Source organism: Thamnophis sirtalis, unplaced genomic scaffold, assembly GCF_051295495.1.
Source record: "Thamnophis sirtalis isolate CommonGarterSnake01/CBP01778 unplaced genomic scaffold, rThaSir2_p1.2 scaffold_2, whole genome shotgun sequence".
Lineage (NCBI taxonomy): Eukaryota > Metazoa > Chordata > Lepidosauria > Squamata > Natricidae > Thamnophis > Thamnophis sirtalis.
This window is the reverse complement of record NW_028261382.1, coordinates 52,739,422-52,751,139: the sequence shown is the minus strand read 5'-3', so window position 1 is coordinate 52,751,139 and position 11,718 is coordinate 52,739,422. Positions and strand designations below refer to the sequence as shown.

The following is an 11,718-nucleotide window of genomic DNA, read 5'->3' as shown; positions in this document are numbered from 1 at the left end:
CTCACCCCCTCCAAGAAAGGCCCAATATTTGCACCCTTAAAACGTTCCAAGGAATACTAGGGCAAGGCTTCCTTTATCATGGAAAAAGAAAGAAGCAATATTTCCCACAAAAGGAGATTATATTGTTCTAAGGAGGGCGCCTTTTAAAATATGTCCCTAATTTCAAGAATACTTTCTGTGTTGTGTGCATTTCTCTAAAATTATGCTGGTGTGGTTTTGGTTGGTTTAAATGCCAACCTAATCGGTCCCATTGACTTGAAATCATCATATAATCTTCCAGATGTTTGTCTCCCCCTGCCCCATTACACACCTATTTGAAATAACTCGTCCCTTTAAGGTAAAGATAAAAACATACCCAAAAAATAATAACAATGATTGTTGAAAATGTTAAGAGAAGCATCAGGCTAACCAATTTTTATTTTTTTAAAGAAGGCATTTATTTAATTGAATCTGGCCAAATTTCAAACATTTCTTTAAATGTACATTTCCTACGCTGAGCTCCACTGATCTCGGATTAGGATTGGCATACAATGGCTGTACCGAATTGGCGGCGAAGTATTCTTCCAATCTCCGTCTCTGGCTGAAAAGATTACTGGAACCAGGAAAACTTGTAACGAATTTTAATTAAATTAAATTTGGTACAAAACTCTTTTTCTGCAGTACTGACAGAATTCTCCCCCCCCCTCCACACCTCCCCTTTGAAAAGAACCCGTTCCCGCCCCACTCCCCAAATTATAAGCAATATACATCAGTCCAATATACATCAGCCACCACATAATCTCGGACCAGGCCCACCCCGATAGATAGACGTGGTGATTGTTAATTCCATCATCCGGATAAGTAAGGAAAAAAGAAAGAAAGAAAGAAAGAAAGAAACAACACCTCAATTCTATAAAAACGTTATGTTGATGCGTGAAAAGAGAACAAGCAGAAAATAAGATGGCCGGCAAATTCGGAGCAACGGCGCGTTTCTGGAGAAGAGGCTCCTGTGCCTTGAAGAGAAGGGCAACGAGGAAAAGCTGAAGAGAAAAGTTATGGAACTGCACTCATAACTTGAGAATAGGCCCGCCGGTTCAGTAGGGAAATAGCCTCTGGAAATAGCAACCAAAAAATAGGAAGTGGCGTTTTTCCGTTCCATTTCGCTCGGTCAAGGAAAAAAGTGATTTCCCATCCGAGGTTGGCCCAGGCTGCAGAGTACTGTAGAAACCTTCTCCCCCCCACTCCTCTCAAAAGTTGAAACGCTGAGATCAGAAAGCTTGTTCCTACCCTAGCGCTAGAAAAAAAAGGAGCATCTTTGGAAGTATCAGCAGAGAGGGGACGACGTTAGGCTTAGCCAAATCCCCAACTACCAGCTCCTGGGTTTGAAAACAAAGACCATCTGGAACAGGGCTATATCCTTGTTTCCCTAACTTAAATCTCAAGGAACAAATCGGTGGAACCACCATAAAGATATTGGTTTTTTTTACAGAAGACATCTAAGCATAACTTAACCCCACCCATTCCTAGTTTGTGTGAATAGTACCACGTTCATTTCTTCCTCGGCATTTCTTTTTTTGGGGTGGGGTGGGGGAGCTCTGCTAGGATTGGGGTACACCATAACTGTTTAGTGAACTAACTGGTTGAGTTAGAGAATCTTCTCCACAGGTCTGTACGTTATTATCAAAACGCCCTGTACCATTTCAAAGACAAAATGTCAGCAATTTGCTGCAAATAAAATAGAATAACTCCCAGAGAAACCTAAAAAAAAAGAGGGGGGGGGGAGAGACCCAGACTTAAGACAAGCAAGGGTATTGTTTTTCCAACTAACGCTTGTCGTTTTGGTTCAAATCATTTTGGCTCCTGAGAAACAAAATCGTCCAATTTCCGAAAAATAACTCACGGCGGGTTTATCGCCTCATATCAAAACAAAAACAGCAACAAAACAAAAATACCCCAAAGAAACCCAGAATTAAGCTAAGAAGACATTAAACTTAAAAAGTTTTATAGTTCAGGATGCAAGGGGGGGGAGGGAGGGGGTGGAATAAAGGAAACTAATGTGATTTTTGCAACGAAGTTGTTTGGTAAAAGAGTCTGGGGATCACCAGAATGGGGTCTGGGAGCCATAGTTTGATTAAACCACTCTCCGGACTTCGAAAAACCTCTTCAGGTAGTAGATCTGTCCCAGTGTCATTGCAACTAGTACGAGGGCTTCGAAGAACGACCAGAGGACCACTCTGCTATTTGTGTTGTCGTTAACTGAAAAGAAACCAAGAAGAAAAGTCAAAAAATTAGCATGGGAAAAACTACGGATCCAGAACTGAGTAACTTCAAGAATTCCTCTTATCTAAGCCGCACATACTTAGCTCATCGATGGAGTCTCTACTCCATGTCTAGGAATCTTCTGGGGGGAGGAAGGGGAGAACCAGCCGTGCAGGAATTTCTAGGGATCATGCCAACCAAACCTACAAATCATTGGAACACCTAGCAAGTTTCTGCTACCGCTGAAAATCTTCAGCACTTACTATATTTTTATTTCACTTTTATTACTTTACTAGCTGGATACCCGTGCTTCGCGATGAAACTATGCGATTGGGCTATGCAGGAGAAATTTGGCTCACAATCCGTTGGCTCAGTGGTGGTCGGTGATTGGAACACATAAGAGAATGTCGCTCCCGTTGCCTTGAGTCCGGAAACAGTTCTATAGGTGGAAGGCGTAGATTTTGGTGAGGTACCGACGTTTAGTACTACAAGGAGCCCAGGACCGCTCCTGAGGGAAGGAGTAGAACGTCTGCCAGTTTGAACTGAGGTAACGGAATGTGAGGCAACTGGCAGTTGGAACAGAGTTCTTTTCAGGTGGGGAGGGGAAGTAGAACTCCTTAGCATCAGAGCGTGTTAATTACTGTATAAGAATTAGTAATGATCTGACGGTCATTTTGAAAAATCCTTTCTTAACGAGCACCTGGAAGCCAAGAGGAACATACGCGCCAAATTTCAAGTTTGTAGATTTTACAATTCTGGAGATTTCGTGATGAGTGAGTGGTATTTGGCCTTTAAATATAGAAGAATAAATAACTCAAGGCAACAAACAGCTCTAATACTTCCTCCTCCTCCTCTTTTCCCCATAACAACAATCCTGTGAGGTGGTCTGGGCTGAGAGAAAGGGACTAGACCAAAGTCACCCCTCTGGCTTTTTCATGGCTAAGGTGGGACTAGAACTCACCGTCTCCTAGTGATTGACCCAAAGTCATTCTGTCAACTTTCAGGTGTGAGGCAGGACTGGAACTCCCCATTTCCTGGTTCCTAGCACTTTAAGCATCACTCTACACTTAAGTAGCTTAAGTCTTTCTGCTGCTGTGGTTAATCAAACCCCACATTGACCACGCCCATTCACTGCAACTACCCAGTCTCCTCCTCTTCTTCCCACCCCGCCTCCTGTTTCAGAAAAACCACTTCCCTCCTCCTCTCTGTTGCAAGATCGGGTTCCTTCTCTTCCTCTTCTGCCAGCCTGCTCACTCACCTGTGTCAAATGCCGTTGTTGCCAAGGGCTAACAGACCAATCGTTGAGTGCAAAAAACGGAGAGGAGGAAGAAACACACCCCACTAAAAAAGGACACAGAACCGCACTTACTCGCTCGATGTACTCTTTCGCGAACTTCCATGTATTCCTGTTCGTGCTTGACGGCCGTCATGGCCACCGCTAATTCGTTAATCATCTCTTCTAGCTTGTTCTGGTGAGCTGTGGAAGAATTACACAACCTCACACTCGGGCCAGAGATAACGACAACCCAGCTGCAACTGTGAAGCCATCCGACATGTCCACGGCCAGCAAAGTATATGAGCACAGAACCTTCTTAAAATAAAGCCCAAAGCATGCTAGCTAAGCCATTTATTTTAACTCCCACCTAAACTGTTTACGGTCCAAGGAGGGCAGCTGTTAAAGAGACAGAAACACCATTCCGAAGAGTCTCTTTCCTCCCCCACCACTCATACAAAACCCCTTACCTCTGTTCTTTCAGGCGCTGGCACGGATTAATTTTCCATCTTGTGTTACCAAAGAAAGGAGGAATGATTCCCAGATGGGAAGAAAACCAGATCGTATCGTAAAAGAGGACCCACCAAACTTACAGGAACAACATCGAGGCCAAGACAATTGTGCAAGCGAAGAGTGCGTTATTAGTACAATTGGTTTTTACGGTGGCTTCGAAACATGCGAACACTCACAAGCGTTTGTTTCACAGTTCAACTGCCGCTCCGGCAGAAGATATTCCAACTGTGATCTCAACTCAAACGCTTCCCTTATCGTAGGGCACTCAGTTAAAGAACACCACAAAGCCAGTGCAGAATTATTGAGTTTGGGAAGAGACCCGACTTGCTGTCTGATCTGATCCATTGTAGGAAATCCAGAGCACAAGCAACGGGATGAAAGCAGGGAGGCAACAATAATAAAAGAACAATAAAAGGAACGGGGGGGGGGGGGGAGCTTTTGGCATAGGATTCTGAATGTTGTAGCCCGCCAGCGGCCAGCACAGCTGGTGGCAGACTCAAGACAGTGAGGAGGGTTGGGGAGGAACCTGGGCCAGTCCTGGAGTCTGGGGAAGGCTCTGTGTCGGGGGCAGAGAGGGGGCCAGGGCCCTCTGACAGTTATCAGCTGCCTTCAGAGTCAGACATCAGTGAGGCAGAAGAACAACTGGAGCCTGTTCCCCATGGGAGCTGCCAGGAGAAAGGAACAGCTAAGGAACAAGGGCCGACTCGGGAATAAAGACACAGGTGGACGGTGAATGGCCCCTCCCATAGGATATAAAAGATGAGCAAAAGGGGAGTGGAGCTTGGAAGAGACAACTAGTTCAATTCATTAGGGTGAAGATCTGTTCCTGATTTCTTGCCAAGTAATTGCTGCTACAGAGTGGCGTTTGGAAGATATCGGCCTGGCAGCTCCCCAAGCCCGATAAAGGTCTGTAGTTGTGAAATCTCTGGGAAGACTTTGCTGGAGAGGAATTCCCTTTAAAGTAAACAAAAGGGGTTTTATCGGGACGAGGAGTCGGCTTTGTGCTTTTGGGAAGCCGAGGTGAGAACACTGAAGGACGATCGTCTCCAGTCCTGAAGATAGCAGGAAGCAAGGAAAAAGAGACTGGGATATTTTAAAATGGAAGGTGAAGATTGCGGCATGAACAGAAAAGGAAAGAACGGAAGATGGGCAACGCTAATTCTGCCAACTGCCAGCAGTTCGATTCTGACTGGCTCCAGGTTGACTCAGCCTTCCGTCCTTCCGAGATGGGTAAAATGAGGACCCAGATCGTTGGGGGAAAGAGGCTGACTCTGTAAACCGCTTAGAGAGGGCTGTAAAAGCACTGTAAAGCGGTAGATAAATCTAAGTGTTATTGCTAAGGGCTATCTTGGTTTTTAGTCCAAGGAAGGCTCTGGAGCTGCAGAGCCTGTATCTCCGTTGGAGAACAAACATCTATATTGTTTTGAGACGAAGGGGATAACAATCTTGAAGTGTTTCTTTGGCATATAACACTCAGGCCTTTCTATCCGAGCACGACAACCCCAGAGTCATCAATAAGTTAGCAAGGAGCCTCTTATCCCATCACACAAAGCTCTGTAATGCTGTTAACAGATTAGGAGAAGCAAAACCAAGAGGGATTAACAGACTTTCTTCAGAGAAGAACACCTACCATCCCAGGTATCTCCACCACCTAAGGAAAAGCAGAAGAGGTGAGCAGGAGGGAGAGTCAAAAGGAAAGAAGCTAACAACCCCCCCCCCCCCCAAAAAAAAACAAAGGGGACAATTTTAGCACGGCCCTCTTTCCAACAGACTTTAAAAGAGGAGTTGCCAACTCTTAGGACCGGCCGTCCCACTGGATTAACAGCTTCCCCCAAAAGGGAACTTTTTGTGGGGAGCATCGCAGGAGGGGCTCCATCGTGTTCTCTGAGAATCAAATACAGACGATAGCCTGTGCATGATAGGGGGATGAGGATGTGCTTTGCAAATCACAATTCTCTGATCAAGGAGCAGAAAGAAAGGAAGGAAGGAAGGAAGGAAAATAAGAAAAAAATAAAATAAGAAAGAAAATGAAAGAAAATAAGAAAGAAAGAAAGAAAAAGAAAGAAAGTAAGAAAGAAAATAAGAAAGAAAATAACAAAGAATATAACAAAGAAAGAAAATAAGAAAGAAAATAAGAAAGAAAGAAAGAAAATAAATAAATAAGAAAGAAAATAAGAAAGAAGGAAAGAAAGAAAATAAGAAAGAAAATAAGAAAGAAGGGAAGAAAGAAAATAAGAAAGAAAATAAGAAAATAAGAAAGAAAGAAAAAGAAAGAAAATAAGAAAGAAAGAAAATAAGAAAGAAAAAGAAAGAAAATAAGAAAGAAAATAAGAAAGAAAGAAAATAAATAAATAAGAAAGAAAGAAAATAAATAAGAAAGAAAGAAAATAAATAAGAAAGAAAATAAATAAGAAAGAAAGAAAAAAAGAAAGAAAGAAAGGAAGGTGGGAAGGAAGGAAGGAAAAAAGGAAGGAAAAAAGAAAAGAAGGCAAGGAGTTGGCAACCACAGAATAGTCTGTGGAAAGGAAGGCTGGGAATCTAAGAGATAAGAAAGACTAGAGTAGTAGAGAATGAGTAAATAGAAGAAAGGGCTATTCACTGGTATAAACCAGGGGAAAAAGTCTATCAAGGACCGTGTAAGAGATAGGAAAGAGCTGAGGGTAAAGTTGAGCCTGCCAAGCATATCCATACAAACAGCACCATGAAGGCCACACAGAGAGATAAAGACCACGGGACACAAAAAAAGTCAGCCACCAGCCCATGTTCAGAACCATGTTTCAGTGTGGCACCCGCTTCCTATACAGCCACTCATCCTATCCGGAGCTTTGAAGAGAGATGAAAGCTGACACGCCTAGACACGAAGGGACGTTGGGACGGCAAGCTCTGCGGGAAAGGCACAAAAATGAAACGCAAACAAGATCCACCACATGGGAGACCCGCCCCCGCCGTTACTCGGGATGTTCACATCGGAAATCGTTTCCCCTGGAAAAAATTCCATTCTGGCACTGAGAGACGTCGTGGCGACATTTCAAACCCCAAAAGAGAGAAGAGCTTAGAACCTACGAAACACATAATGTCGGAGGGGGGAGGAAAGGCGGCAAGCAGGGGAATTTGTGGGGGGGCGCCTGGCCTCACCTTCTGTCTCCATGTCCTGTCCCTTAGGAGCCTCCCCAATGTCGATGGTGAACATCACGATCTTTGGAGTCATGGTGGACATTTTGTTGCTGAAGCAGAACTTATACGTCCCGTCCATGTGAGCCGCGAAGGTGTACTTCCCACTGGATTCTCTGTCGCCTTTGTGAATGCCCTTGTTATCGGGGCCTGTGATCTGAAAGCAAGGAGGAAAGGGGGGTGTGTGTTATTCTTCAATGCCCCCAAAGCAAAAGAGAAGCTTCTTTGTGGAACTCGTGTGCGAAACGTGGCAAGGGTGGTCAAATAATAACAATATATGTTTCAACGATTTGAGTTCAAAGAGAGCCAATAAGGGAAGGTAGTTTGGTTAGAACACTGTGTTTTATCGTCTCTCCAAGCATCCACACTGTTTGAGTGACTTCGGGTCAACAACTTGCCTCACAAGGTCGTTGTTATAGGAAAACCAGAGGTAGGAACATGAGGTATATAGGTAAAGGTTCCCCTCGCACATATGTGCTACTCGTTCCTGACTCTAGGGGGTGGTGCTCATCCCCGTTTCAAAGCCGAAGAGCCAGCGCTGTCCGAAGACGTCTCCGTGGTCATGTGGCCGGCATGACTCAATGCCGAAGGCGCACGGAACGCTGTTCCCTTCCCACCAAAAGTGGTTCCTATTTTTCTACTTGCATTTTTTAACGTGCTTTTGAACAGCTAGGTTGGCAGAAGCTGGGACAAGTCACGGGAGCTCACTCCGTTACGCGGCACTCGGGATTCGAACCGCCAAACTGCCGACCTTTCTAACAGACAAACTCAGCATCTTAGCCACTGTGTCCCTACTGAGGTTATGTACGCTGCCTTAAATTGACAGGGGGAAAAAAGGCAGAATAAAAACATAATGTATAAGAAATCCAGCAGATGGCATTCAATACTGCTCAGAGATGGAATTCCATAATGAATTTCAGGGTATCAAAATGTGGTATTGTTCTTACTGGATGTTATCAAATTCTAATCAGGAATCTAGTTTCCACAGTAGCCAGCCAGGAGTGTTAGAACGCAACTCACAAGAAAACTATATCATAGCAGACTTCGGAGCAATCGAAATAATTATATACACTAAAAGAGAACAGTATCACGATCCCACACAACTATGTGTCCTTGTTTTGTGTTACTTTAACCAGGAAACACTACAACCCTACACCTGTCCTAATTGATCAGTGATTTCCCAGGTAGCTCCAAACAATTATTATTATTATTATTATTTAGAAAGTTCAACAAGCTCATACAGGTCCACTGCTATTGTTCAACCTTTTCTAAACACACAGACACACCCAATAAAGCTAAACACAGATGATCCTCCAGGAGTTTATCCCGCAAAACCAACAATGGCGACATATTTTTTGTCGTTATAAATTCAAAAGTTCTGCTAAGAAACGACAAATAGCATTTGTCGAATTATTTGATGAAGAATTATTGTTTGCTTGCCCATAATCTGTCCCTGCCTGGTGGACACCTCATCCTTCCTTCTTCCTCACACACAATTACTTCTAGCCCATTTTTGTCCTCGTTCTCAGGCCTTCTGCTCTTCGCCACTACGTCCAAGTAATGGATACTACCGGTAGCAAGTTACGGGTGGTTCTCGACTTTCGTTTAGCGACCATTCCAAGTTATGACGGCACCGAGGGAAGCGACTCGCGACCGTTTTATCACACTTTTGACTGCTGCAGCATTCTCCACAGTTCACAGGATCAAAATACAAGACCCTTGCCCACTGGTTTTGTATTTATGACGGTTGCAGTGTCCTGGAGTTACATGATTCCTTTCTGAAGCAAAGTCAATGGGGAAGCCGGGTTCATATAACAACCGAGTTATTTAACTTACTTAACAGCTGCAGCGATTCCCCTAACAAGGGAAGGAAGGTCGTAAAATAGGGGCAAAGCTCGCTTAACAACTGTCTCGCTTAACAACTGTTCTCGCTTAGCAGTGGAAATCTGAGGCCCAATTCTGGTCATAAGTCGAGGACCACCTGTGCAAATGCATGTGGCTCTATTCCCAGAGCTCCCCTTTCTCAGAAGCCAGGAAAAGATTTCTGCTCTCGTATTTATGACGGCTGCACCCTCCCGGAGTTACATGATTCCCTTCTGAGAAGCAACGTCAACGGGGAAGCCGGTTTCGCTTAACGACCCCGTTATTTAACTTACTTTAATAGGTGCAGCGTTCCCCTTAACAACGCCCACCAGGATGATCATAAAAAAAGAGGCAAAGCTCGCTTAACAACTGTCTTGCTTAGTAATCGGAGGGCCAATCCTGGTCATAAGTCGAGGACCACCTTTGTAAACGCATTCGATGTGCATGTGGCTCCACTCTCAGCTTCCCTTCCTCAGAAGCCCCCAAACTGTCACCGCCTGAGCAGCTCCACCGCCTCTTTTAAGCAGCCCGGAGTAGAACCTCCAGCTGGCAAAGCAGTCTACCCCACTCCCTCCCCCCAAAAAAAACCCTCATTTTCCCCTCCTAAATTTGGGTGGGGGCGAAGATAAAAGCTCCTCTCCACCTCCCAGCTTGCCAAGGCGCAGACCTGAGGCCGGCACTCTGCACGCGCTCAGAGGCACCCTGGCCTTCCCACAAGTCCCGCAGCCCGGATTTTTTTTTCCCACACACGCAGCCCGCCCGCCCTCCGGGACTCGCCTCGACGTCGATGTCGAGGAAGCCTCCCTCGGCCACCTCGAAGATGAGCCCCATCTTGGTGCCGGAGGGGACCCGCTCGAGGAAGCACTCCTCGGCGTGCGCGTCGATGCTGACGAAGTAGCCGGCCGCCGGGGCCCAGAGCGCGGCCAGTAGCGCCAGCACGGCCCGCACCGGCGACATGGCAGGCGGGGGAGCGAGGCGGGCCACGCGACGGACGGAGAGCGAGGATGAGGCGAGCCGGGCCGCGAACAGGCGGGCAACGGAGAGCAAGGGGGCGCCGCTTCCGGCCCAGGCCACGCCCCTTCCGGTGCACGGGGCCGCTCCTCATAGGCCCGAGGCCTCCTCGATGCCACGTACCGTCTGGGACGCAGCGACGCTGGGCTGGGAGGGGGAAGGCGGGAAGAGGGGCGGGGCAGAAGGAAAGAGGCGAACGCTGATTGGAGGAAAAGAACTGGACGAGGGCGTGTAGAGAGGGAGAGAGAGATGGGTGGAGTGGCTAAGGACGGTGGCTCGTGAGGCCAATCGGCGCATCTCCAGACAGGGTGGGGGTGGGTGAAATGACTCCTGCGACGGCGGCTCGGAAGGGACATTTCCCACCAAAAAGCGTTTTGCTCTGCTGGAAAACGGGTTTATTCTAAATGCAACTTTTTCAACAAGCAGCCGCTTCAGAGGGGATGGACTACAAAACCCATTATCCCCGCCTCTCCACCGGCCGCGGGTCTGGGCGTCCTGCAGAGTCTTTCCCCTAACCGGTCCGCCTGCTCGGGGGGGCTCTCTGGGAGTCTCTTGGACTCCAAACCCCATCATTCTGTGTTTGTGTGTGTGTGTGTGATGGGCCTTGGAGTCCACCGTATTTTGAAGACTACCAGTGCATTTATTTGATGAGGTCGATACACCCTGAAAAAAACAAAAATTAATGGTGATCGGATAATGGAACTGGGTCAGGCCAGGTAGTCCTCGTTTAGCGACTGCCCCGTTTAGTGACCGAAGGAAAGCTGGAGGGAGAATCATCAGCGCAGTCACCATTTCATCTGCCAGTGGCTTAGGATACAACCTGTATCCTAAAAGAGGGTGCCTTCTCTTGGCCAGGCCCTTTCTGACCGCTTTATGACATAGGGAGGCTGAAGTGGTTGTAAGTGAGAGGACCTGTCCTAAATCACTTAATTGGGCTGTTTCCTGGGTTCGGGAGTCGGAGTCAGAGTCTTTCCTTTCATTCAATCTCCCTTCCAAATTCCGTAACCCAGACAAAGACCAACTTTTTGCTTTTTAGGTGACTTCCAGCATCTCTTCAAAGATTCACCTCAATTTGAATAATCCTAAAAACTTCCAAAGCACCTAGAAAAAGAAATAGAGGAATGTGCCCATTGAGCATTAAATGCCAGGGATTTGACGTTTATCCAGGCCTCTGTAAGGTGAAAATACTTGACAATCCAATGGAGATTCTCAGTCATCCAGATCGTGGTTGTCCCAAAGGTGCTTTTTCCAACTGGAGTTTCTTTGGTTTTCTTGAAAACATTTGGCTTCTCATCCAAGAAGCTTCTTCAGAACGGAAGGAGAGAAAAAAAAAACCCAAAAATCCACTTGCCTTTGGAGAAACACCTTTGGGACTTAACAGTCCAAGCTTTCCAGCAGGTTGTCATTAATGAAATCTATTTCAAAATATTTAACATTACTACTATACAGAAAGTCCCAAGAATCCTTTCTTGACATATTTTTTGTATTAAATATTAAATATTCTATTTAATAGCTAGAGAGATAGAGACAGAGATTAGATAGATAGATAGATAGATAGATAGATAGATAGATAGATAGATAGATAGATAGATAGAGAATATATCTCATCTATATCTCTATATATCTATACACACACACACACACACACA

At 45.8% G+C, this 11,718-nt stretch overlaps 1 protein-coding gene across 2 annotated transcripts; it reads right to left on the bottom strand.

The window, feature by feature from the left end:
- Positions 1 to 385: 385 nt before the first annotated feature.
- On the bottom strand, positions 386 to 10,130 carry TMED2 (transmembrane p24 trafficking protein 2). 2 transcript variants are annotated; one of them, XM_087705544.1, is made up of 5 exons: positions 9,836 to 10,130; positions 7,160 to 7,352; positions 5,655 to 5,675; positions 3,608 to 3,715; positions 386 to 2,235 (listed from the first exon to the last, which is right to left on the bottom strand). In XM_087705544.1, exons 1-5 carry the CDS (start codon positions 10,013 to 10,015, stop codon positions 2,111 to 2,113), a joined length of 627 nt encoding a protein of 208 aa, XP_087561670.1. In that variant the 5' UTR covers positions 10,016 to 10,130; the 3' UTR covers positions 386 to 2,110. The 2 variants fall into 2 exon arrangements, with proteins under 2 accessions (XP_087561670.1, XP_013911179.1); XM_014055704.2 differs by lacking the exon at positions 5,655 to 5,675 and having other exon boundaries at positions 9,836 to 10,126.
- Between the last annotated feature and the right edge of the window lie 1,588 nt (positions 10,131 to 11,718).

What these genes read in the sequence shown, in the direction of transcription:
- TMED2 (XM_087705544.1), bottom strand. Translation starts at nt 10,015, where the DNA reads ATGTCGCCGGTGCGGGCCGTGCTGGCGCTACTGGCCGCGCTCTGGGCC. An exon ending in TCCTCGACATCGACGTCGAG is followed by an intron (nt 7,353 to 9,835) that starts GCGAGTCCCGGA and finishes CCTTGCTTTCAG; the next exon opens with ATCACAGGCCCCGATAACAA. An exon ending in TGGTGGAGATACCTGGGATG is followed by an intron (nt 3,716 to 5,654) that starts GTAGGTGTTCTT and finishes ATTCTTCCACAG; the next exon opens with CTCACCAGAACAAGCTAGAA.